Source organism: Teleopsis dalmanni, chromosome X (genome assembly GCF_002237135.1).
Source record: "Teleopsis dalmanni isolate 2A chromosome X, ASM223713v2, whole genome shotgun sequence".
Classification (NCBI taxonomy): Eukaryota; Metazoa; Arthropoda; class Insecta; order Diptera; family Diopsidae; genus Teleopsis; species Teleopsis dalmanni.
The window spans coordinates 73039462-73067088 of NC_051848.1; the positions used below are offsets into that span (position 1 = coordinate 73039462).

The following is a 27627-nucleotide window of genomic DNA, read 5'->3' on the forward strand; positions in this document are numbered from 1 at the left end:
AACTAAACCTAATAAGATTATTCAAACACTATGTTATTGCAACATAAGGAGTTTAAAAATATTATTTATTATTTTTATTATTATTACTATCTGTAAAAAAACATTCAGTATTACTTGTGGATATATATATATATATATATATGATACTTTATCAAAACTATATAATAAAATTATGTTTAAGAATTTATTAAAAAACAATCATAATTAATGTGCCAGACAGTATACTAGATTTTGCAGTATATTTTGAATGGAAGTGATAGCGCTCAAACCTATTGTTGATATACTATTGGAAAGAGATATATTATTGAGAGATTGGTATCATTGATAACGAATCAGCAATCAAAGTTTTATCATCTTTACTATGTCATATATCAAATAAAAAGTCATTATATTATGTGTAGCATCTCTATAACATCTCATGTGTAGCAGATGAATCGATATTTAATGCTGTAGCAATGTACTTTGTCAGTTATTTTATAGGTACTTAAGTGTTTAACACCTGTACATTTGTGCTATAAGAATTTTTACTATAAACTATTCAATTCGTATAAACTAATTGAAAAACGAAACTATTTGCGCAATGCTTTCTAAAGGAATTTAGTAACCGTTAAGTCCAACAACCAATTATGTTGTCTAATGGGTTGTTCATTGACTAAATGGCAACCCAGTGACTTGTTTTTCTAATTGCTGATTTTTACTGGTTTTTCGAAGAGGAAAAGTTATTTTTTATTCACCTGTTGTACAGAGACCCAGCTCTAGCTCTAGTTTGAAGCAGAGCGACAATTGTTAGGTATTTCTTATTTTGAAAACCTTGAAGAGCTGTCAGAAAATAGTAACGAAAGCGTTACGAAACGAAAGCGGTTAATCAAAAAAAAAAACACGTAATTAAAACGAATTCATAGACAGTGGAGCATAATATACAGATCAAACGTAATCAAACTGAATATTTTTTAATTCTATATTTGCTAAAATTAAATACGAAATGAATTTATACAAGCACTTAAGGCACGTGCAATAAGGATGGTTATAAATACTAATAAAAGGGATGGTTATAGATACTATATAATAAAAGGGATGGTTCAAGACCTTAAGCAAATCAATTATTAGCGAATATAAAAAAAATTACTAATGTTCTACAGGTATGTCTAAAATAGCTGAGATGCTTATGGATTCTTTATTGATACATATAAATATAATACAGTTGTTAAAAAAAATATATTTTAAAATATATATAAAAAAATATATATAAAAAAATATATATATTTTTATATAATATATATATAAAATATATGAATATTTATACAAAATATATATAAAAAAATATATGTATGAAATATATATAAAATATATATATAAAATATACATAAAAATATAAATTTTATATGAAATATATATAAAAAGAGATTATGAGAAAAATTTCTATTAGTCTATTTTACACGATATTTAACTTTTCTCTCATAGATTTAGTGTAGTAAGAAATCTAGTAAGTAGTAAGGAAGTGCATTTAGTAAGGAAGGAATTTATATTATGAAAACCGTGTGTAAAAGGAACGTGCTTCAAAATATTTTGGTTGTGATATATGACAAGATATGATTGTTATCTCTAGTTCAATATAGAAGGTAATGAAATATGCATCTTTGCTAGCTAGTTTTCTTAATGAAATTGATTATATGTGCTTTAGAGAATCATATTTGTAAGCAACTTAATTTTTATTTTACTTTATAAAGAGATGGTTAAAGTTTTAATATATATACATATATTCCAATTTGAGGTTTTTTCACTCTTGAGTATTATTTATTACAAGTACACTTACCTTCGGCACAGCTCTGCGCTTTTCACCCACGAATGTTTGATATTAAAGTATTTATAACAATTTAAGCCACGAAGTTCCCAGCCTGAAACAGAAACAAAAAAAATTAAAAGTTAATTAAAATTAAAAGCGTTACAAAACTATAAACCTAAATTTGAAAAAAGATTTAATGTGCGAAAACTCTTTTAAGTTAAACCGAAAAATTTTCAAGGCCAAGATGTATGATTTCCGGAGTTAGGGCACGAGTAATGAATGAAAAACTCACATTGCAGTTAGAAGATTTTAGTCGTTTACCATGAAATATAAAAAACTCTAAGTATGGTTTTTACTTTTAATATGGGTCAAAATGAGTAATAATGTTTAAGTCTAAGTTGTTGTTATTTTACGATGTTTTTAGAGAACAATGCAGTTTCTTCGCACGACCAATATATCTGGAGCTTATGTGAAAAAAGTTCATTTTTGTTGTGAACTTAATTTCGAAATTATTAATAAAATAATAAAAATCTGTAGGCAAAAGTTTTGCAATATCTGTACTATGTTGTGCTTTTGATATATTAAATCAAATTGCATTCATGTAGGTTGGTTAATTAATAAAAAAAAATTTTTTTTTTAACTTTATAAACCAACAAAAATTTTTTTAATTCAAGTAGAATTAAAAGAAAATTACACCTACTTAAAAATTAAATGATAAGATCTTAGATTAAATCTTATCAATACAAAAATTTCTCTATGCCAATATTGAAAAATAAAAAAAAACACATCAAAAGATTTCAATAAAAATGCTAAATAAAAAAATAATCAATTGTTTGTGCATTAAATGCATTTTCATTATGTTTGAATTTTAAAAAAAAATTTCACTTTAAACACTTTCTCAATCAGAGGCGCGTTTACAGCCAAACAATGCAACAAACTTACTAACAATTCAACAATTTACAGGCCATTGCATTTACACACTAATAAATACAACTCTGAATTTTAATGCATTTACGCACGCGCTTTGGAACAAAGTTAAGAGTAATTTTCCTGAAAATTTTGAAATACTTTTTCTTCAATGCGTTTAAGTTTAAGTTTAAACTTTAACTTAATTAAATCTGAATAGACTATTAATTAGTTTTCTTTATAATTTAATTTTCACTATACTTATACGACGAGCTAAGATTTAAAGCAAATGAATACTGAGTTGTGTATTATGTAAAATATTTAATCAAATATGTAATCGAAACTTTTACAAAATTAAATTAAATCTGTTTGTTAAGGTGCGCCGACACTGAGCTTCGAAATTGGCAGGGCACGAGCACGGTTGCCACTTGAAAATTTTTATCTATACCAAAATTAGTTCAAAAAGGTAACATTTCTATAAAAAAAAGGTTCAATTTTTTTCTATTGTGTTAATAAGAAAATACAATATATATAAAATGTACAGAAGATGTGGAAGAGTACAAGTCTTTTTATCCATAACAATTTTAATATTTAAATAATCGGACTATCTTTTGCTGACCATACATAATGCATATCTTTTTAGGAAATAGTTCTACATTACATTATATAAGGTCTTAAGCTCCATTCCGATCTAAATTTTCTTTTACTTTTTGTAGCTCCAATATTTTTAGTAAATCAATACATAAAATTATATTAGTTTCATAGTGCATAGTTACATCTATAAATAAATTGAATTGGTTAATATAATAATGACATATATATAATAAAGTTTGTGCTTTAAAAAAGTACCATTTTCTAAAAACGAGTACCAGAGTACCATACGGAAAGAAAAGCACCAATTTTGGTACTAAAGTACCACATGTAGCAAACGTGAGTGCGAATTCGATTCCTGGTACTTGCAGTTTCATAAAATTATTTTCGAATAATTAAATACATGAATAATGGATATTTGGTAATACTCGAAACAGTTGTATGATTAGAGAAATTTCAATTAATTAAAATAATATAAAATGGATTTTTGTATATAAACAATATATAATATATATAAATATGTATGTATACAATATATAAACATCTATGTTTGGTTGTATTATTATGTCTTTTTATTATAATATTAGTAGCTAAATTTTTCAACCTTTCCTAGCACCGCAACTAGTCATAAGTGACTAGTTACGACTACCAATGAACTATCTATATTTAATAACTTGACGTGTACAAATCAGTATATTTAAATAATTATTAATCAAATAGCTTAAAAGGTTTTGCCCATTGAAAACTTTTTTTTCTGGAACACTTACATTAATCTGCTTTTTTGTTAATGTAAACAAATGCTTATGACGTGTTAGGTTATATATGGTATATTACGGGTACATTGTAATACTTAAGACGGTAAAATAATGTAGGATATTTATAATTTTAGCATTAAACACTTTTGTAGAAACATAATTGTCTAAGAAATTTCACATTCTATGCAATTTAAAAGAGGGAACTCCTAACTAAAGAACATGTCTACCAAAACATGTTAATTACTGGTTTTATAAACCACTACCTTAGATATGTCATTTCTTGATAAATTTCTTGATAAAAGTCACTCAAATTATTTGTACCAACTTTCGGCAAATAATTGTTGTAACTTATTTGATTTAAAGAAAGTTCCATTTAAGTTCCAAATAATAAATAATTGCGAGCCGGTAAGAGAAATGCTTTTACAATTAAACCAAAAAAACAAAAAAAAAACGAAGCGCGTATGAAATAATTTTGAGCCCAATATTTTAGATTAAAAGTACCGTAGTTTTTCAGGTTTTGTGTATTTATCACATTTTTTTTCTTTCACATCATATTTCATATTTGGCTATACTTATTTTATTTACTCTATTTAAAAATAAAAAATTCTTTTTGCATCATCAGTGCGATAAGTGCTAATTATCAAATATTCGCGAAATGAAACCAATACGCTACTTTCATTGTATTCTGATTTAGAGGGAACCGTTTTTTAACAGTAAAATTGTTTAATATTATTTACACTATAAATATTTTTGAATTTATTTTTTCTGTTATACAGCTAGAAAAAAATTTTCACATGTATATATATGTAAGTACACATATTGAAGTACTAAACATTAATTTATTTTTATTATTATTAACTTTTTTTATTTCCATTACTTAGTATATCAAATTAAAATCAAAATGGGGCAAAAAACGGTTTAAAAATTTTTATATTAATTACTATAACATTATTTGATTGCTTTAATTGATATATGTACATAATTAAAAAATGTCAGTTTATGTCTCCATTCAGTATTGCTTTGAAATTATCTATTTCTAATTTCGTTCAAATTCGCAATGATCTAAACATTTATTACTACATACCATTATTTAATTTTTATACAATAATTTCATATATTTAAAAGTAAATTGCGAGATAATTAAATGAATTGTTGCACTCCATTATTGTGCAGAATCTTAGAGATTATATCTATTTATTAAATTTTTGTTTCTATTACGGATATTATCAATTAGTACTGCTTACTCACCATGGAGTTAATACTATGTTTATAGTTTTATTTTTCAGGTATGAAAATATAATTCAAAAGAAAATTAAATATTTTCAAAACACTAATTAATTTTTAATTAAACAGTTTTCGGTTTAAATTTAAATAAATTGCGATAACTTATTGTTAAGTTTAAATTTAAAATTTATATTTGTATTTAAGTTTGTTTATACGTATCTCGAATTAAACTTATTTAATATTTGTATAGATCTATTTGGTAAGTAAATTACTTTTTTAAAACAAAACTAAATTAAACTTCTTAAATATGATATTGATATGATATATATTAAATATATCAACATGACCATACTGACTATTTTAGTTAATAGAAACTGCTATATTTATAGAAAGGTTTCGAAAAGTAGTGAACTACAACAAAAAAATTATTTTTATTTTAATTAATTGAATTTTAATTAATTGAATTTTTGGCTGAACATACAGCTTTTTCAAGTATTGCCAAATATCTATCATCAGTGGTCTTGGAATTATTCCTTATATTTAATTATTCGTAAATAGTTAAAGTACCAAGTACTAAACTCGTGCCCTGCCAAATATGAAGCTCAGATTTAGAGTTCATTAGCCAACTGACCCAATAATGCCTCTACAAAAGAATAGTATTGAAATTTAACAATTAAAATAAAAATATAAATAATTTATTTAATTATTTTACAGCTAGTTTATGATTTCTTTCTAATATAACACAGTAAGTGAATTGTTAATGAACTTTTATAGCAAATTAAGAAAAAACTCCAAGTTCGAATATACAAGTCAGGTAAAGCTTTGAGAAATAATTTCAAGATCACATGATAGGTCAGCTAAAAATTCAATTAATTAAAATAATATAAAAAGAATTTTTATTTTTGTACTTTACTACTTTTCGAAATCTCTATATTCATATATATGTAAATAAAAATCTATTTATGTATATAAACTTATACAAATAGGTTTCTAAGCCGCTCAATCGATATACATAATATTTATACTATTAATTTTTACTTAAAGGAGCGGAATATAGGTTAAAACATATTTTTTTAAATTGTCAAAAAATCGCAATTTATTTTCTAGGTTGGTACATCAAATACAATCTAAAAGTTCTATTAGGAGATATATTGAAAAAAGTTTTTAGTTCAAAGCTCTCATATAAAGTGACGTCAAGTAGAAGATGAGTTTCTTAATTACAAATCAATCGCGAGGTTTATGCACATCAATAAAGTTTTAAATTATTCAATTAAATATTTTGTACATAAATTAATAGTTTTAGTTTAGGGACTGCCTTATATAGTGAAGCATTTTATTTATACAAAAATAAGACAAATTTCTTAAAATAAACAACTTTGGTTTTTAATACATTTAAATTTTATATCATGCCAAATAAAATGTTAAACAGTATTGTACAAAATTTTAATCTATTCACCAAAAATGTTTATATAAATCATTAGATTGGAAAGACTTATATATTAATAGTTGATTACAGTTAAATATTTCCGGCATAAAAATTTTAATTAATAACGCCTACTTTTCTTTACAAGTCAATGAAGACAAATGGTTCAGAGTCTACATGTGTGGGTGTTGGAAAGATAATTTCTTATTCGTAGTAATTGGAAGCATTGCAATCCACTTAAGCGTTGCCGTATTTTACAGTAAATAATTCAAAACTTGTATACAAGATAACGTGATGCATTTAAAATAATATTATGCATATATATATGTACCAAATTTTACGCTCCATTTTTCTAGATATGAATGTAATCAACTGCTAATAAATTGCATGCTAAGTTTATATTAATTTCGCATGCTCAAAAATATCTATAATATAGTATGATTAGGTGTTAATTACTATATTAATAAATTTATTGCATCATAGGTACACTTTATAAACATGCAGTAAGTAAAACCAAACTTTATATAATTCTAAAGTTATTGACATTTATATATATATATACACTTATGTTATAATATTTATATTTGTTATTTATATATATATATATATTTATTTTTATATACTTATATTTATGCATAGACATATATATAAATATTTATATTTATTATAAAAATAATATAAAGAGGTTTTTTTTCCGAACAGTAGTGAAATACAACAACAAAATTTATTTTTTATATTATTTTAATTAATTGAATTTTTGGCTGACCATACAGCTGTTTCGAGTATTGCCAAATACCCATCATCAGTGGTCTTGGAAATAATTCTTGTATTTAATTATTCGTAAATAATTATTTTTTGAGACTGCAAGTACCAGGAATCGAACTTGGGTCTTGCCAAATGTGAAGCTCAGAATCAGCGCACCTTAACCAACTGATCCAAAGCCGTACTTGACTTTTTTGTTCGCATATTTTTCTGGAGTTTTGTTACTATTACTATGAAAGATTTTATTAACAATTTTATTTGCTGTGTTTATATTAGAACGAAATCATAAACCAGCTGTAAAATAATTGAATGAATTAATTAATTATAATTTTATTTTCAATAATATATAAATAATATATATTTATTATATATGTTAACTTATCAGATGATTTTTTTTATTTTTCCATCCATTCCATGCATACTAGAATGGACCAATAACTATACTCAATTCTCTATGTACTGCTAACAGATGAATTTATAATTTTATAGTTTCATGTTGTAGTTATAAATGTATTTTATGAATCAATAAAAAAGTTAAAAATAGTCGTAAGGATTTCATTATAATGTATTGCCCTGGAATGGCATCGTCTATTTCATAGATGTTTGTTATAACAATTACCAATATGATTAAGATATAGTTATATTTAGAAATCCCTCTATATTTAGAAACATAATTTAAGAAAATTAGAATTCTAAACATCTATTGGATCTATACAAAACACTTTAACAAAAAATTTAGTGTAAAAAATATACTTACGACACATACATAAATAAAAAAAATGATTTCTTTATTTTGTTGAAATTGTTCAGACTTGAGTTCCTATATCTTTAAATCTATGTAAGATATTTATATTCTGAAAAAAGTTTTGAGAAAAGCAAATAATTTTATGATAGCCACATGCAACAGTTTTTGATCCGTCAATTTTTTTAGATTTATAGCGATTTTTCTGAGATTATATAAATATTGATTTTTGAATATATTTATGTACCTACATTCATGGGTACTGAATGTACACTTACTAAATATATGTATATATATATTTGAACTTCAATAATATATTAAATGTTTATAATAAAATTTTTGTTTAACTCCACAACAAATATATATCTTTTTCAAACAGACGAATTAACCATGTTGAACTCCGGAAAAGGTATCTAAGAGCTTGAACTACTAGTTAAACATGTTTAAACCACCACAGGGTTGCACTCTTCAAACAAAGTTTACTATAAAATGCGTTTGAATAATAAAATATATACGTTACATGTCAAATATCAAGAATTTTAATTTCGTATTTAATTAAAAAAACATACATCAAATTTTTTAAAACCATACAACAGTTAAAAGATTTTCAAAGTTTTACTTTGTTTTTGTTTTATTTTAATTTAAAAAATTATTTTAAATTTAAAATTCATTTTTTTATAGTCTGTAGTTTAAAATACTAAAGACTAATATATTTAGTTCATTAAAAAAGGCTGTCTTGAACACAACGGTTTGAAATATTTTAACAGTTTCTGTTTGAAGAGACTACAACATTATAATAATATTAATAATATTATTTCTATCGTTTTTTGAAAATTAAGGAATCATCATTTATAGAACTTACTTATCTTAAGTAAATACAAATCATCTTATCTTTTTATTTTTGGATCTAAACCGAAATGCTATAGAAGTAGAAAGACTAATCTTGAGAATGACGTTAAGCAAAATGTCTACTACCAGCTTTAAGTAGTATTTATATATGTGTAAATAATATGCAATAAATTTCTTTTTCTTTTGTGAAAAAAAAAAAATTAACTCAATTACTTTCAAATTTAATTTTTCGGAATGCTATAGAATTTGTATCTTCATAAGCAACTGTATATATTACTTCGGTTTATTGCTCTATTATTTGCAGAAGTTTCAGTTTTCTTTCTTCGATTGTTTGGTGGTCTATTAAAAGATGATAAATATCAATAGCGGTTCTTCATTCCAAATTCTTCTACTTACGGAAAACTGAAAAACTTTAAAAAAAAGTTAATACATTTTCAATATACATTTTCTATGGTATTTCTAGGTCATGTAAATCTGAAATTTATTCATTTGTAAACATTATTTCGTTTTGTAAATAAATTTAATTCTTTGTTTATAATTTCCACCAATTACTTTTTTTACTGATATAGCAATCATATTATGTGTGGCACTACTAGGATATTTTAAACTGAGAACCAAAGAATACATTATTCTTTGTTCACAACTTTATTCAATGATGTCACATCTTTAAATGTTCCTGGGCTACTGTGAATAGTAAAATCTTTTAAAGGATCTGTCTACTAAATTTTGAGTATTTTTGGACTTGGCGGTCAAAGTAGTAATTTCTTGGATGCTGCTTCTTATCAAGCAAAAGTCACGAAATTGTAACTTGGAATATGGAATTCATTAAGTTTTGTTAGATTTGGTATAGAAAACTATTTACCATTAAAAAACGTTATAAGCATTTTATAATACAAATATAAGTATATATAACACTTCTTTCTTGTTTTCTTTTTTTTTTTCTTCAAACATATTTGTATTTATATATCTAACGAAAAACAATTTGCTTACTCAGTGAAGTTGCTATTCGCTACTTTAACGCTTGAATAATTACTGTGTGAAATTTGGTTGAGTTTAATGAACTTCAGTAAAAAAATTCATACGAAAAATACACAAAATAAATTAATGTTTACTTGTACTCAAAATTTCGTAAGTAAATAAAAACTAACTGTTTGTAACTTAAATTAATGTCTTCTAAACCGTACCTACTATTCTACACATATGCTAATAATTATTATCCTTCTCACAATATAGTTTGCGTAAAGACGACCGTACCCCGTATCGCATAATGTTAATAAAACTCTCCGTAGGACAGAATTTCCATCCATATAATAAATTGGCACAATATGACTATATGTTAATGCAAGTGTTTGGAATTGTTGGTCTAATTAATTTAAGACCATTTTAACTACCTTTTGCATATTGTGTGCTCATTTAGGGTATCTCGTACATATTCCCAAGTCTCTGTTACAATGGCTTTAGAAAAAAAAGTTGACTTATTCATAAAATCATAATTGTTAATGAAATGTGTGAATGTAATCAAATCAGAAAATATAAAAAGTTGTAGAAGTCCGTAAGCAAGAACTACTATGCTGTCAGATGGAAAACAGTTGATCACGGCTACTGGCGGATTCAAATCTCTGACTTACTTACTTTTACTATGCAATGTTGTTTGATAAATTTAAAGATTCGATTATCAAATACAGTTCTTTTATTACACCAAAATAGTGCACCAGCTGCTCATGTTTCGACAATTATCATATCAATATGTATAAAACTAGTTTGAAGTTTTACCTTCAATTTTATTCATCATATCACATTAACTGCTACTAGACCACTACTCTTCTCGGTTATTGGTTAGAATATTCCCGAAGTAAGGCATGCCTGTCGTGAAAGGCGATTAAAATATATTAGTATTAAGTGTGTTCATGGTAGCAAATGCATTTTCACTTGCGACATCTTACCAGAGATAAAACCGAGTACCACTGGATCCGGACCCCCATAACTTCGGTTGTCCTGAACACTGAGTTAGTTTTGTAAGGGGGTGTTCTTATGCATTTGGTTAACACTTAAAGTTGTGGTAAAAATGTGTTAGCATTTATGCTTTCGCTCGATGTGGTGTTGCATTTCATCAACCCTATGCTGTGACTCAAATAACAACAGAGATATAGGTGGCTCTCAATCGTTGAAAGAGAAGAGTTTATAATCAAACATTTAAATTCAATTGCCAAGAGTTTATTATCGGGAGTTTATCGGCGCATATTCTCAATACGTGTGTTCAGAGCATCGTGTTAAGCCTGCATGGTAGTTAATTATGTAAAACAACAAGGACTAATGTCACTAGACTATTTCTTTTTAAAGTTTAAGTTTGGAAAAATAGTGTCAAATAAACAGATTCATAATATTAAGAATTCTCCTGATGAAGGCAAAAGCGAATTTGTCGAAATACGTATAGGAATATACTAAAAATAATGATCGAAATAAAATTAAAAAATTCTGAAAAAACGAAACCGACTTTAAGATTCCATTTGTCGTAAAAGCTTTTTATTGTACATTTTGTAGAGATTATGTGGAAAAATAAACTAAATGTATTAAAAATTAAAGACTTTCATATGATATAAACTTGTAGTGGGATAAAAAATTAAACATAGTGTTAGAAAAAGTGAATTAAGTTTAAAGGAGATTATGTCGAATAATAAATTAAAAAACCAAAAATGCATATTTTTGTGTTGACTTTTTTAAAACCTTCCGCAGTTTTGCATTGTGGTATTTATATATTTCAAATATATTTAATTTAGAAAACTTAAAATTTTTTTATAAATATTGTACAATGACTTATTGATTATTTTTTTAATATAAATATAACTTGATAACTATATTTATTTACTGTAGTTATTTAAAATTAAAATTATTGATATGATTTTATTAATTATTAAGTGTTTTTAAAGTATCAAGGAATATCTTTTGTGTATGACTTAAACTAAAAATTAAAAAATTAATACATATTGACACATTTGTTATAATAATTGAGTAACATAATTTTATGTGTTTTATATATATAATTTTTTTATTTGATATAAACGTGTCCCATTTCAATTAACAATCTCAGTTTTATTTCAATTCAGACACACACAGACACAATATTTTCATCTCTTCGGTTATACACTTTGAAAATGTGTTGAAAAAAATAAAAGACTTAAGCAACAAACTTTTTACTTTTTTATTTACTTCGGCGCGCTTTTCGTGCTGATTTTATTTGCTTGTCAGCGCTGTTTGTGATGATGATAGCTGCTGGCAATCTTCAATGCTTAAGCTATACACTCAGATTTGAAGACAGTGCAAAACAGCTATTTAAAAAAAACATGTTATAAAGAATCATATATTTAACTATAAATATATGTATATGTATAAATACGTATAAATGACTACGACTAAGAAGAAGCAACACAATTACTAGTCACTTGCAACGTACCTACCGTTAAGAAATCTGGTTTTTTTATTTTTTTTACTGCAAATTAAAAAAAAGAATAACCAAAACGTATAGAAGTGTAAGTTACCACTTGCCATCATCATATAAATGTACTCAACACACTAAAGATACTTAGTTTTTGTATCTATGTTTGTGTATCTCGTAGATTCTTACTATTTGTACTGTTCATATATTTACTTGAATGCACTTGATGCGTTTGCGTGTTATACTTTAATAATGTATTATCAAGTATGTATGCAGCAGGTATTTGGTTAACTGAAAAATTTATTTCATTTCTACCGGTTATGATAATCGTTCTATGTTGCAAATAGCTTGATGTAGATGCGGCAACTATTCCTATATGGGCATAAATATTACATATTGCTGTGCTTTTGTAATGGCAATTGTTTTATAGTATCAGCAATTATTATATCAGCGAAGCATATGAGGGCGTATGAGCGTATGAGTAACATAGTTACATTGAGGTGCATAAAGAATGCGATAATGTAGTGATTGATTGTTTATGTAGACATTATTGTTGTGGGCAGAAATGTGTACGTAGCATATAGAACATCATTTAAACGTTAGTTATGCTCAAGAAAACTAAAAAAATGGTGTTTAATTACCTTAAAATGCAACTGTATTGGTTATAAAAATTGCAAGCATATATTGCAGATTATGAATGAGTCATTTTAAAAGACATTTTTGAGAAAGTTTATACATAAGAAATTTAGAAAGTTTTGCATTAAACCATAGACAGATGTTTTAAGATAAAAATATTTGCTATAACATTTACGATTTTGTAGGATTGGTCATGTAATAAGAATCGATGATAATAATCTAGCGAAAAAGGTATTTGAAGTGGCGGGCGGAAAAAGAGATAGACCCTGTCTATCTGGAGTGGAGTGCTTAGGATGAGGGAACATTTGTTGTATGAAACTGGAAACATGTGTCCCAATAACTTCTGATCAAAAATGTAATCACTTTAACAAAACTCTGTTAGCAAAAATTATAGCAAAAAGATGAAGACTTGCTTTTACAGATTCAGAAATTAAATCATAAGTACATTATGTAAGATAAAGAAAAAAAGTGATTTCTGTTGATAAAAAATCGCATATTTAATGGGATGTATGCGTATTAATCAATAAATAATGTTTTTTAATGAGAAAACAGTAGGTAGTTTGCCTCAAAGTTAAAAAAAAAAACAGTGACTGGTTTATATATGAAAACTTCATTAACAAAAAATTATTTATAGTATACATATAAGATAAGAAATTAATATCGGAAAACTCAAATCAAAATTGCGCAAAAACTTAAAAACAAAATATGTTTCATATTAAAAATCAAATTAAGTAATATTTAAAAAAACATTTTCAAATTATTTAATATTTTTTGATTGAAAGTTGTTTTGAATAAACTTTTATTTGTGATGCAGTTACTGTGTGAATATTGAAATTAGATTCCCACGCGATTGTTGGAAAACAGTGTATATAAATATATATTAAGCAAAATCATTTTTCTTTTGTTTTTTGTTTTTGTTGTTAGAAATATTTTCAAACTTCAACTTTAACGAATATAATATGAATTTTTTTAGTTTTTTTTTTTATTTAAGTGTATTGAAAAATTAGATGCAAAGCAACTGTTTTATTTACATTTATGTTATTAAATGTAAGATAAATAGTTATTTATAATAATATAAATTATGTTATTAAACATCTATAACTATCATTAAATAAAATTTTAAAATTTTACATAATCTGTTGATAGTGTTTTTCTTGTGCTTGTTTAATATTAAAATTAAATTATTTTTGTAAAAATTTTAGACATCCCAAATTTAGGGACTCTTAAATCAATAAAAATAAACTCCATTTAGTTTACTTTGGTGCCTCATAGGGCAACATAACGGATCCTTAGGCAGTCTACGTGGCAGCTGTCATAGATTTACACTTAAAGTTAACCTAATCAAGTTCACCATCTCAAATCAATTAGGTTTATAAATTTACCAGATACATATATTTTTAAGAAAAAGCTAAAATACAACAAATTATTAACATTTTTGAAACTCTACGAAATAATTAGTTTTTTGTTTTGCACGTTTGATTAATGATTGTGTTGTGTCCGTCATTCAAGTTCATATTAAACATAAAAAATTATGGATTTTTGAGTATTTTAATTTCTACATTGTTAAATGTTGTATTAAATGGGCATTTAAGTTTACAAATAAATCAATTGTTCAATATCTTATTATATTATACAAAACAAAATATAAAAATAAAAATTTTTTTTACAGAACTATGGAAGAATGGTACGAACATTGGCACTGTATCTGTAATTAGGCCACACCTGCATATTTATTAAAGCTGCTCAGAAATACTTGAACAAAGATTACTAATAAAATACGACATACCACAAATGTGATTTGGCAGCCTGGTAAGTGCACGAGAGGTTGGAAACCACAAAAAGTGGCTTTGGTATTTCTTGTTATTTTGAAAAATATTTGCAATAGCAAATACATACACATTTGCAAACACTATATTCATATGAATATAATTCAGATATTCGAAAAAAAGTTTAAATAAATTGAGCACAAGATACAAGTATGTTGAATTAAAGATAAATATTTGTGCACAGCTGAGGAATCAACGATTGGTCGGTCGGTTGCTGTGCATAAATATTTTCATTTTAATTATATTTTACATGAACATTTTTTACAAGTAATAAATTGAAATTGACATGAAAAAATTCAATTCATTAAGTTTTGTTAGATTTGGTATAGAAAACTATTTACCATTAAAAAACGTTATAAGCATTTTATAATACAAATATAAGTATATATAACACTTCTTTCTTGTTTTCTTTTTTTTTTTCTTCAAACATATTTGTATTTATATATCTAACGAAAAACAATTTGCTTACTCAGTGAAGTTGCTATTCGCTACTTTAACGCTTGAATAATTACTGTGTGAAATTTGGTTGAGTTTAATGAACTTCAGTAAAAAAATTCATACGAAAAATACACAAAATAAATTAATGTTTACTTGTACTCAAAATTTCGTAAGTAAATAAAAACTAACTGTTTGTAACTTAAATTAATGTCTTCTAAACCGTACCTACTATTCTACACATATGCTAATAATTATTATCCTTCTCACAATATAGTTTGCGTAAAGACGACCGTACCCCGTATCGCATAATGTTAATAAAACTCTCCGTAGGACAGAATTTCCATCCATATAATAAATTGGCACAATATGACTATATGTTAATGCAAGTGTTTGGAATTGTTGGTCTAATTAATTTAAGACCATTTTAACTACCTTTTGCATATTGTGTGCTCATTTAGGGTATCTCGTACATATTCCCAAGTCTCTGTTACAATGGCTTTAGAAAAAAAAGTTGACTTATTCATAAAATCATAATTGTTAATGAAATGTGTGAATGTAATCAAATCAGAAAATATAAAAAGTTGTAGAAGTCCGTAAGCAAGAACTACTATGCTGTCAGATGGAAAACAGTTGATCACGGCTACTGGCGGATTCAAATCTCTGACTTACTTACTTTTACTATGCAATGTTGTTTGATAAATTTAAAGATTCGATTATCAAATACAGTTCTTTTATTACACCAAAATAGTGCACCAGCTGCTCATGTTTCGACAATTATCATATCAATATGTATAAAACTAGTTTGAAGTTTTACCTTCAATTTTATTCATCATATCACATTAACTGCTACTAGACCACTACTCTTCTCGGTTATTGGTTAGAATATTCCCGAAGTAAGGCATGCCTGTCGTGAAAGGCGATTAAAATATATTAGTATTAAGTGTGTTCATGGTAGCAAATGCATTTTCACTTGCGACATCTTACCAGAGATAAAACCGAGTACCACTGGATCCGGACCCCCATAACTTCGGTTGTCCTGAACACTGAGTTAGTTTTGTAAGGGGGTGTTCTTATGCATTTGGTTAACACTTAAAGTTGTGGTAAAAATGTGTTAGCATTTATGCTTTCGCTCGATGTGGTGTTGCATTTCATCAACCCTATGCTGTGACTCAAATAACAACAGAGATATAGGTGGCTCTCAATCGTTGAAAGAGAAGAGTTTATAATCAAACATTTAAATTCAATTGCCAAGAGTTTATTATCGGGAGTTTATCGGCGCATATTCTCAATACGTGTGTTCAGAGCATCGTGTTAAGCCTGCATGGTAGTTAATTATGTAAAACAACAAGGACTAATGTCACTAGACTATTTCTTTTTAAAGTTTAAGTTTGGAAAAATAGTGTCAAATAAACAGATTCATAATATTAAGAATTCTCCTGATGAAGGCAAAAGCGAATTTGTCGAAATACGTATAGGAATATACTAAAAATAATGATCGAAATAAAATTAAAAAATTCTGAAAAAACGAAACCGACTTTAAGATTCCATTTGTCGTAAAAGCTTTTTATTGTACATTTTGTAGAGATTATGTGGAAAAATAAACTAAATGTATTAAAAATTAAAGACTTTCATATGATATAAACTTGTAGTGGGATAAAAAATTAAACATAGTGTTAGAAAAAGTGAATTAAGTTTAAAGGAGATTATGTCGAATAATAAATTAAAAAACCAAAAATGCATATTTTTGTGTTGACTTTTTTAAAACCTTCCGCAGTTTTGCATTGTGGTATTTATATATTTCAAATATATTTAATTTAGAAAACTTAAAATTTTTTTATAAATATTGTACAATGACTTATTGATTATTTTTTTAATATAAATATAACTTGATAACTATATTTATTTACTGTAGTTATTTAAAATTAAAATTATTGATATGATTTTATTAATTATTAAGTGTTTTTAAAGTATCAAGGAATATCTTTTGTGTATGACTTAAACTAAAAATTAAAAAATTAATACATATTGACACATTTGTTATAATAATTGAGTAACATAATTTTATGTGTTTTATATATATAATTTTTTTATTTGATATAAACGTGTCCCATTTCAATTAACAATCTCAGTTTTATTTCAATTCAGACACACACAGACACAATATTTTCATCTCTTCGGTTATACACTTTGAAAATGTGTTGAAAAAAATAAAAGACTTAAGCAACAAACTTTTTACTTTTTTATTTACTTCGGCGCGCTTTTCGTGCTGATTTTATTTGCTTGTCAGCGCTGTTTGTGATGATGATAGCTGCTGGCAATCTTCAATGCTTAAGCTATACACTCAGATTTGAAGACAGTGCAAAACAGCTATTTAAAAAAAACATGTTATAAAGAATCATATATTTAACTATAAATATATGTATATGTATAAATACGTATAAATGACTACGACTAAGAAGAAGCAACACAATTACTAGTCACTTGCAACGTACCTACCGTTAAGAAATCTGGTTTTTTTATTTTTTTTACTGCAAATTAAAAAAAAGAATAACCAAAACGTATAGAAGTGTAAGTTACCACTTGCCATCATCATATAAATGTACTCAACACACTAAAGATACTTAGTTTTTGTATCTATGTTTGTGTATCTCGTAGATTCTTACTATTTGTACTGTTCATATATTTACTTGAATGCACTTGATGCGTTTGCGTGTTATACTTTAATAATGTATTATCAAGTATGTATGCAGCAGGTATTTGGTTAACTGAAAAATTTATTTCATTTCTACCGGTTATGATAATCGTTCTATGTTGCAAATAGCTTGATGTAGATGCGGCAACTATTCCTATATGGGCATAAATATTACATATTGCTGTGCTTTTGTAATGGCAATTGTTTTATAGTATCAGCAATTATTATATCAGCGAAGCATATGAGGGCGTATGAGCGTATGAGTAACATAGTTACATTGAGGTGCATAAAGAATGCGATAATGTAGTGATTGATTGTTTATGTAGACATTATTGTTGTGGGCAGAAATGTGTACGTAGCATATAGAACATCATTTAAACGTTAGTTATGCTCAAGAAAACTAAAAAAATGGTGTTTAATTACCTTAAAATGCAACTGTATTGGTTATAAAAATTGCAAGCATATATTGCAGATTATGAATGAGTCATTTTAAAAGACATTTTTGAGAAAGTTTATACATAAGAAATTTAGAAAGTTTTGCATTAAACCATAGACAGATGTTTTAAGATAAAAATATTTGCTATAACATTTACGATTTTGTAGGATTGGTCATGTAATAAGAATCGATGATAATAATCTAGCGAAAAAGGTATTTGAAGTGGCGGGCGGAAAAAGAGATAGACCCTGTCTATCTGGAGTGGAGTGCTTAGGATGAGGGAACATTTGTTGTATGAAACTGGAAACATGTGTCCCAATAACTTCTGATCAAAAATGTAATCACTTTAACAAAACTCTGTTAGCAAAAATTATAGCAAAAAGATGAAGACTTGCTTTTACAGATTCAGAAATTAAATCATAAGTACATTATGTAAGATAAAGAAAAAAAGTGATTTCTGTTGATAAAAAATCGCATATTTAATGGGATGTATGCGTATTAATCAATAAATAATGTTTTTTAATGAGAAAACAGTAGGTAGTTTGCCTCAAAGTTAAAAAAAAAAACAGTGACTGGTTTATATATGAAAACTTCATTAACAAAAAATTATTTATAGTATACATATAAGATAAGAAATTAATATCGGAAAACTCAAATCAAAATTGCGCAAAAACTTAAAAACAAAATATGTTTCATATTAAAAATCAAATTAAGTAATATTTAAAAAAACATTTTCAAATTATTTAATATTTTTTGATTGAAAGTTGTTTTGAATAAACTTTTATTTGTGATGCAGTTACTGTGTGAATATTGAAATTAGATTCCCACGCGATTGTTGGAAAACAGTGTATATAAATATATATTAAGCAAAATCATTTTTCTTTTGTTTTTTGTTTTTGTTGTTAGAAATATTTTCAAACTTCAACTTTAACGAATATAATATGAATTTTTTTAGTTTTTTTTTTTATTTAAGTGTATTGAAAAATTAGATGCAAAGCAACTGTTTTATTTACATTTATGTTATTAAATGTAAGATAAATAGTTATTTATAATAATATAAATTATGTTATTAAACATCTATAACTATCATTAAATAAAATTTTAAAATTTTACATAATCTGTTGATAGTGTTTTTCTTGTGCTTGTTTAATATTAAAATTAAATTATTTTTGTAAAAATTTTAGACATCCCAAATTTAGGGACTCTTAAATCAATAAAAATAAACTCCATTTAGTTTACTTTGGTGCCTCATAGGGCAACATAACGGATCCTTAGGCAGTCTACGTGGCAGCTGTCATAGATTTACACTTAAAGTTAACCTAATCAAGTTCACCATCTCAAATCAATTAGGTTTATAAATTTACCAGATACATATATTTTTAAGAAAAAGCTAAAATACAACAAATTATTAACATTTTTGAAACTCTACGAAATAATTAGTTTTTTGTTTTGCACGTTTGATTAATGATTGTGTTGTGTCCGTCATTCAAGTTCATATTAAACATAAAAAATTATGGATTTTTGAGTATTTTAATTTCTACATTGTTAAATGTTGTATTAAATGGGCATTTAAGTTTACAAATAAATCAATTGTTCAATATCTTATTATATTATACAAAACAAAATATAAAAATAAAAATTTTTTTTACAGAACTATGGAAGAATGGTACGAACATTGGCACTGTATCTGTAATTAGGCCACACCTGCATATTTATTAAAGCTGCTCAGAAATACTTGAACAAAGATTACTAATAAAATACGACATACCACAAATGTGATTTGGCAGCCTGGTAAGTGCACGAGAGGTTGGAAACCACAAAAAGTGGCTTTGGTATTTCTTGTTATTTTGAAAAATATTTGCAATAGCAAATACATACACATTTGCAAACACTATATTCATATGAATATAATTCAGATATTCGAAAAAAAGTTTAAATAAATTGAGCACAAGATACAAGTATGTTGAATTAAAGATAAATATTTGTGCACAGCTGAGGAATCAACGATTGGTCGGTCGGTTGCTGTGCATAAATATTTTCATTTTAATTATATTTTACATGAACATTTTTTACAAGTAATAAATTGAAATTGACATGAAAAAATTCAACATCCAACATCTAACATCTATAAACTGCAGTTATTAATAGTTGAAATTCATTCTAAATACTTACCATTCGGACAAGAAAATGCATCTTCCGCAGCCGCCGCGCCAATATAATTAAAAGTTATGAGCGATGAAATAGCGGACAGCCAAATTAAAATGGCCGCCGTAAAACTAAACATTTTGAGTTCTAAATCCGTAACTTTATGCTATATAATGCCAGCTTTGTATAGGAAGAAGAAACTAAATAATTATGAAAAATTTGAACCAATAAACCGGTAAGTATCTGCAAAGACAGAAAAATAAAAAAAATTTGCATTAAATAAACATGAAATATTTGTTTTTTATGAATATAAATTTGGCTAAGTTTTATGAAATACATATAAAGTAGGTACAATGTTACCAACATTTTACCAAAAAGTCATAAAGTCTACAGGTCCGGTAAGGCTACAAATACAAAAAACTTAATGTTTCTGCTTAAGTTATTTGAATAATGCCGCCCCAAAAACAAACAAAATCTCAAATATTTTTATATTAATTATTTTTTTTTTTATAACTGGTTTCAGTGAGTCACGACATTTAATGAATAACGAAAAATTATAAATAAATGATTATCTATAATTTTTTTCTATTTACTGACGCTATACAGGAAACACCGCTCAAAAAGCCTGTACGAACAAAATCTACTTACGAGAAGTGTTCCAATTTTAGAGGAAGTTAATTGTTAGTATATTATATAGAATTAAAAAATTAAAATATGTATAATATTTTCAAAACTTCTCTTTCGTAACTAAATATACTCGAAAAATTTGTTATATCGAAATATTGCATGCAAGTTATGATAAACTTTAAAAAAAGTTGCGCAGTTGGTTTGACTTCGCGAAATAATCAATAATAGTACCATATATACCTAAGACTAATAAAGTAAAAAGAATGGAAGTAGCAGCAGACAAGTTGTCTTAAATGCTAAGTAATACTTGCTTCAAGTTCAGTTCTAAATGATCTGCTTAATGAATTACCTTGACATTGTTGATATCATATTTGCTGTGAGATCATATGTACAGTACAAATCAAAAAATCATGTTTTGAAAGTGAAGAAGACTAAATAAGTTATAATGTATTTATCATATATGTATGTACTCAAAAGTTTATAAATTTTCGATGGATTCGAATAGTAAAGAAAAGACAAGGACAAAAACTTATTTAATTTATTGAAATTTGGCTGACCATACAACGCTGTTTTGAGTACTCATCATCAGTGGTTTTAGGAAATAATCGAATTTCTCGTCGAGAAATTGACGTTTATAAATTTTATTCATAAAGTAAAAACAATATTTGCAAAATTCACCGACTTTTATTTTATTTTTTTGTTTAAAAACTGATTGTTTACTATTAATTTTGGTAATATTAGTCTTATATTATTGTTATTATTAACTTTATAAGTTTCAACATTGTGCATAATCATAGAAAAAGAAATAAATAAATTGTAACAATATATTTAGCAATGGTAGAAATAAGAAAAATTTTTTTTTTTATAAATAAAAAATTTAAAGTCTGAGATACATAATCGACAAGTAATCAGATTAACTACAGATATTTTATTACAACACAAATTCCAATTTTAAAATTTATACTAAATTTTCGATTTGTAATTTTTTTATTCTTCACATATGGATGAAAGCTTTTGCATCTTAGGAGAGCATTTTGTAGGATAAACTGAAAGCATGGGACATGTAAGAAAATGATCATTCTGCAGTAGAACATAAAGTACCCGCTAACTTGCAGTGGTAGAGACACATTGTTCTACAGTGACCTCTAGTGTTGGCGTAAAGTATTCCGCAGGTCCAAGGTTAGCTATAGAAACTACCAAGTGATAATATGTTAAAAAAAAACATTTTTCGTAAATTATTCGAAATTGTTCAGTTTCATACACATACTATTATATGAATCATTTCTTTATCTACTTAGAGTCATGGTTAACGCTCAAGGTGGATATCAGCTGTTTAAGGAAACACCAGAACAAAGTAACATATAATTTCATAAGAAAACATTGATATTAAAGTGCAAGTGATCATAAAAGAGTCAAATAAAAATTTGTAGAAAGAAACAAAAGATTTTCTTGTTAATTATACTTTTGCAAAGGCAGTTTGAAATCAACAAACAGCTGTGCAATAGCAAAAACTTGAGCTAAATAAGCAGTTAATGGGGAAAAAAGTGTGCCGTGTGAATAGTTTTTTGTATTTGAAAACTATATCTATAAACTTTCGAATAACAATAAAAATAATAAATAATTTGGCAGTTTCATTAACATCAATGACTTTTTCTACACTATATAATATGTATATAAAATATTAAAATAATATACATAATAATATAAATAATATGTATATCAATATAAATAATATAAATATTAATACAAATGATATATTATATAGAGAATATAATATTTTTCTATTACGTTTATTTTTTATTTTTTTTATTTAAAATTATAAATACTAAATCACAATATATACAAAATAATAAATTTTATTATAAAAACTTATACTTAATATAAAAAATTACTTAAAGCAAATGCTTTGTTTATTCCCTTTTGTTTATAAAAAATGACAATCTTCCAATAAGGTCTATGAAATTAATTTAATTTATGAATTGCATATGCGAAATTATATCTGCGTGTAATGTCAGTAATGTAAATTAAAATACTGCATATTATGACAATTTTTATGTATAAGTTTCTCTTCAATGTAAATAAAAAACATGTTAATTAATTTAAGATATAAAATATAATTTTGCAGACTTGTAATTTCACTTGGCTTAATAAGTAACGAAAATGAACTTTTATTTTTATGTTAGACATTATTAGAGAAGACTAATCTTTAGACAAAGTAAAAGTCAGTTTTGATTTGTATACCTTTAAAAGTGGTAAAAAAAGTTTGATGGTTCACATCAAACGTAACTAAAACTAGACACGAGAAATTTATACGTCTAAGTTGGGTTGGGCATACAGTTCGAGAGTGAAGGAATACAAGAAGGCACAAGCGAAGCCTTTTTGGAAAACGTATAAGCAAACGATAGTGGCTTTAGAGGTAAAGCTTGTTGTCACATGGGGCCGTGAAAATGGAGAAAAATTGTCAAACACCATGGTCACTGAAGACAGGCAATACTATTTCGAAAAGAAATGTAAACATAAGTTGTTTTCGATGTTAAATTATATAAAATACCACCAGTGAACACAAAAACTTCAAGTGGTTCTGTTCCTACAAGTAATGTAATATTAGAATAATTTGGATATTGAAATTTGTAAACTACAAACAAACAAAAATTGTATATTAAAAATATTTTTTTAAAAGACTTATAGAAAGAATTATTGCTCATAACTTGTGTTACAGTAAGTTTGAATATATGAAGGAGTTTGGAATAATTATAAAAAGATTGTTATAAACTTATAATAATCAAAAACCTTAAAAAACTAATGCCATGTGAAATAGTTTCATTGATAAAAAAAAAAATAAATTAACGCAACTGAGTGAAAGGTCTAAATTCCATATAAAATTAATTTATTCAACAATCGAATGCAGTTGCAAAGTTTATAGTGCAACTGTTGCTTTATTTTTTGTATATGTTTAAGTTTTGCAACTTAAATTTATTGTAAATTGTGTTTTAGATTAATTTCAATACAAATTAAATTACGTGTACATATGTGTATATAGGCAAGTGCCTAAATATTGACACTTTCTTGTACAATAACTGGACTAAATGCATTCACATCAGCAAACAAAAAAAAAATGCAATAATATCATAATTTCCATATTTATTATTATATTTAAAAAAAAGTATTGAGGTATGTAAACTGATCTCATACTCAATATGGGTACGGTCAGATACATTTATGCTAAAACCGGAAAAGTTATAGCCAAATCGAGTGATTTCACAGCCAAACCCGTTTACGCTCACCTTAACAACCTTGCGAATTGTCTACGCTTACAAAATTTAACAATGAAATACTAAGATAAAAACTGAAACTTCAACTCCGTAAAATTCACAATTTATAAAATGTTACGCTATTTGCTGTTGTCAATTTCAAATGTTTAAGTTTTAATTTACAGATTGTAAATAATTTTCCTTATATCTTAAACAGTTGTAGTTAACAGTGACACTTATGGAAATTAAGCTTGCAGAAAGAAATTAAGCCAATAAAGTAAAATCAAATCTCTTCCGTTTTTGGTACGAAATTAACCACTTCAATTGGATTTCCTTTTTTCCTGGTGATGATGTGGTACTGTACATTTAATGTGATTTTTTTATACAATATTTTAAACTATATTATATAAAATTTAGTGCCAGTTGCAGATTTCTATTAAATCAAACAATTATTTACTGATTATTTATTTACTTATTGGTTATTTATTTATTTATTGAACAATTTATTGGTATAAATACATCTTTTTTTGCTGCTAAAAGTAAATAATTGACTTAAAATTACATTATAAAAGTCACAGCTTTAAGATCTCATATAATCCTAAAAACAATGATGACTTTTGATAAGCTCCTAACTATTATTATTTTTTAAACCATAGGTATATGTTCATTACAATATGCTCTTCAATTATTGAAACATTTGGTTTAGAAAAGGGGTCTTCCTCTAGCACCAAAATGGATTCATACTTAAAACAAAAATTTTATCCACTTTCCCACTATTATCCACTATTTATACATGACAATATTTGCATTCGAGTTGTAGAGACATTCGAGTTATAGATGTTCGAGTTATGGAAGCAGAATTGTATATAATTTGCTCTCTAAAACCCTGTTGTACTCTCTTTAGTTCGAGTTATGGTAGTTTGACTGTATTCCAAAAAACTATATACGTATAAGCAAGAAAAGTGAGTTAATGGCAGTGAAAAATTATTTAAATTATTTACAATAATATCTCAAATAGTGTACGTTCCGTGTAGAGTAGATAAATGTTGCAAAATATTTCTTTTTAAATATGTACGATAAGGAGATAAGCAGGGTGGCTTAATTTAATTACAACTTTTGACTGTGTTTCTTATTTGGAATTTAGTTTTATTGAACCAACACAAGAATATGTTAATAAATAATTAAATTGATTGAATTTTCAATATTCAATTTTTTGCAGTTTCCTTTGTAGGAAACTATGGAACAACATTGATATCCTGAATATCATCATCCCAACAATTTAATTTTGAAAATAAAATTAAATGAAATTCTTGAAAATAATAATCTTATATTTGAGTATAGATTTCTTATCAACGAACATGAAATTTGTAGTTAGGAAATTATTATCGCAATACTTATATATTGTAATACTAAGTTTGTCATACAAAATAAATATGAAATTAATACTTTTTTAAACTTTTATTTTTTTTTATAGGTATATTTGTATCTTGTATTAAAGTAGCGGTAAATTTAAACTTACAAAACATTTTTAAAAAATGTTAAAGTGTTTATTATTATGATTATAATTGTTGTTAAAGTACCTATTTCTAGCTTAAAGAGCGGTAAAAACAACTTGATGTATCACATCACATCACACATCACACCACCTATTTTATTTCAATGCTACCAGCCACTTACACCCTTGCCGACTCGAGCATGTCACACAAAGAAGAGCGCTACCGTTTAAATAGTTTACAGTAGTTAGACGAATACAAATTTGAAGGTCTTTAACATTAAATCAATGAACTTGGCTGAATGAATTGTGTGCATGAAGAAAATGACATAGTTAAATACTTCATACATTTTATTTTATTATTTAAACATTTTATGTAGGAAGCTACATTATCTTAAAACGCATGTTTCTATTCACTCACAAGGTTTTTGCTGTCATAGCATTACAGTATTGTTTATTTTTTTAGATAAAATATCATTTGACTAAGCATAATTATTACAATGTATTTAAAAAAAATATTAAAGTAATTAAATCATACATCGAAAAAATGTCTCCTTAAGATTCATCTCAAACTGTATAGAAGGTTTGATTGTAAAATGTTTTTAAATTTTTGGAACGGCAACATAAAGGGACTAATACTTGGGTTGCCATAATAAACTTACCTAAGCCATAATAAAACTATCAGAAGACACATGAACTGTCCTGCTTAACTAATTTCATATCAATTACTAAATTAACAACAACTAATAATTGTTAATACTTAACGTAGCATAACAAAATAAGCAAGTCATTTTTCCAGCTATCAGCACTTAAAATATGCAAAAGACACAAATAACAACTACACAAACAACATACACATAAAAGCAATAACCCGAAAAAACGAAAAATAGTTAGTATTGTAATGTATATGCTTAAAAATTTCTAAAGAAAATCTATATATTAACGTATTCATTGTTAAAATTAAATTCTATACACATATAAATTTTTATATTAAAATCATTTAGTTTCTATTTTAAATCCAACTTGTTTATATAAAATAATGTTCAATTGAAATTATCTCTATAAGACTTCAGTATAAACTGAACAACTCATTAGACAAAGTTGTGTGTTTCAGAATTTGTGTTAACCAGCACGTTTACATCAATCTATATGAAATATAGATGAAATTAACCTTCTTATTATTAGACTAGGCTTATTCCTTCTTATTATGTTTTTCGTCTGCTTTTTGAAAAAGCTATGTAGAACGTCATTCCTAATAAGTAACGTATTTTGCAGATTCAATATATGTACTTCAAAACCATTTAGTATTTCATGATTGATACAGAAATGATATTTAAGATATAAACATATAAAATTAATTTAAAAAGATATATATGTATTATTTACGTTATAGAAAAAGTTTCTTAAACCTGCATTGTACCATGGCAGCTCATTATAAATATGCCTCTACAATATTCAAAATATTCAGACCAAGCTCGGTATAAAGTAAAATAATAAAATGATTTACATACTTTTTAAATTATTTTCTATATAAGTTATAGGTATAAGTGAACGTTCAAATAGTCTGATTTTGAAGAAAGTCAAATTTGTTTATTCATTTAAATTTTTTTTATACT

At 25.8% G+C, this 27627-nt stretch overlaps 1 protein-coding gene across 2 annotated transcripts in view; it reads right to left on the reverse strand.

Annotated features, from left to right (window-relative positions):
* LOC119689665 overlaps nucleotides 1–27627 on the reverse strand; it is an 80653-nt gene that overhangs the window by 18636 nt on the left and 34390 nt on the right. For both annotated transcript variants that reach the window (XR_005253469.1, XM_038104543.1), the window contains exons 3-4: nucleotides 20669–20884; nucleotides 1814–1895 (exon numbers count right to left, since the gene is read on the reverse strand). Coding sequence is in view for 1 of the 2 variants with exons in the window: in XM_038104543.1 (XP_037960471.1) it covers nucleotides 1814–1895; nucleotides 20669–20780 (194 nt within the window). In the remaining variant the exon portion in view is untranslated. The remainder of the gene's footprint in view (nucleotides 1–1813; nucleotides 1896–20668; nucleotides 20885–27627) is intronic.